Raw genomic sequence first — 460 nt, 5'->3', positions numbered from 1 at the left:
AATGCGGCGGCCGCCCCCCGCCCCGGTACCTTCTCCTCCTGCAGAGCACGCACACGGCCCAGAGCAGCAGGACGGCGGCGGCCGCCCCGCCGTAGGTGCCGAGCGGCAGCGTGTCGGGGCCCATGCTGGCGGCGCTCGCCTCGGCGGCTGCTGGTGCCTCGCCGCCGCCGCCGCCGGGGAGGAAAGTTTCGCCCGTCCTCCCGCTCCCGGCAGGAGAGGCGCCCGGTCGGCCGTCCCTCCCCGCCCACCCCGAACCCAGGGGGCTGGGTTTGGCTGCTCGGAGCCGGACTTGGCGAGCGGGCCCGGTGCGACCCGGCCGGCTCCTCCCCGGGGAGCGCCCAGCGCGGGGAGGGTCGCGCCCGCCCGCCCCCGCGGCTTCCCGGCGGCGGCGGAGGGGGAGCCCCAGCCTTCGGCTTGTCGGGAAAACGCTGCGATGCTGCGGGAAGGTGCCAGGACGGAG

The 460-nt window shown here is 78.5% G+C and overlaps 1 protein-coding gene across 2 annotated transcripts in view; it reads right to left on the bottom strand.

The window, feature by feature from the left end:
- LOC121356893 (cytochrome P450 7B1) overlaps positions 1-217 on the bottom strand; it is a 124,912-nt gene extending 124,695 nt beyond the window's left edge. For both annotated transcript variants that reach the window (XM_041473771.1, XM_041473772.1), the window contains exon 1: positions 30-217. In XM_041473771.1, the coding sequence (XP_041329705.1) occupies positions 30-124 (95 nt within the window). In that variant the 5' untranslated portion in view covers positions 125-217. The remainder of the gene's footprint in view (positions 1-29) is intronic.
- Between the last annotated feature and the right edge of the window lie 243 nt (positions 218-460).

This window comes from Pyrgilauda ruficollis, unplaced genomic scaffold, assembly GCF_017590135.1.
Source record: "Pyrgilauda ruficollis isolate IOZ18807 unplaced genomic scaffold, ASM1759013v1 scaffold30, whole genome shotgun sequence".
In the NCBI taxonomy this organism is placed as follows: domain Eukaryota; kingdom Metazoa; phylum Chordata; class Aves; order Passeriformes; family Passeridae; genus Pyrgilauda; species Pyrgilauda ruficollis.
Note: the sequence above shows the minus strand (reverse complement) of the source record. Positions and strands in the feature narration are given on the sequence as shown.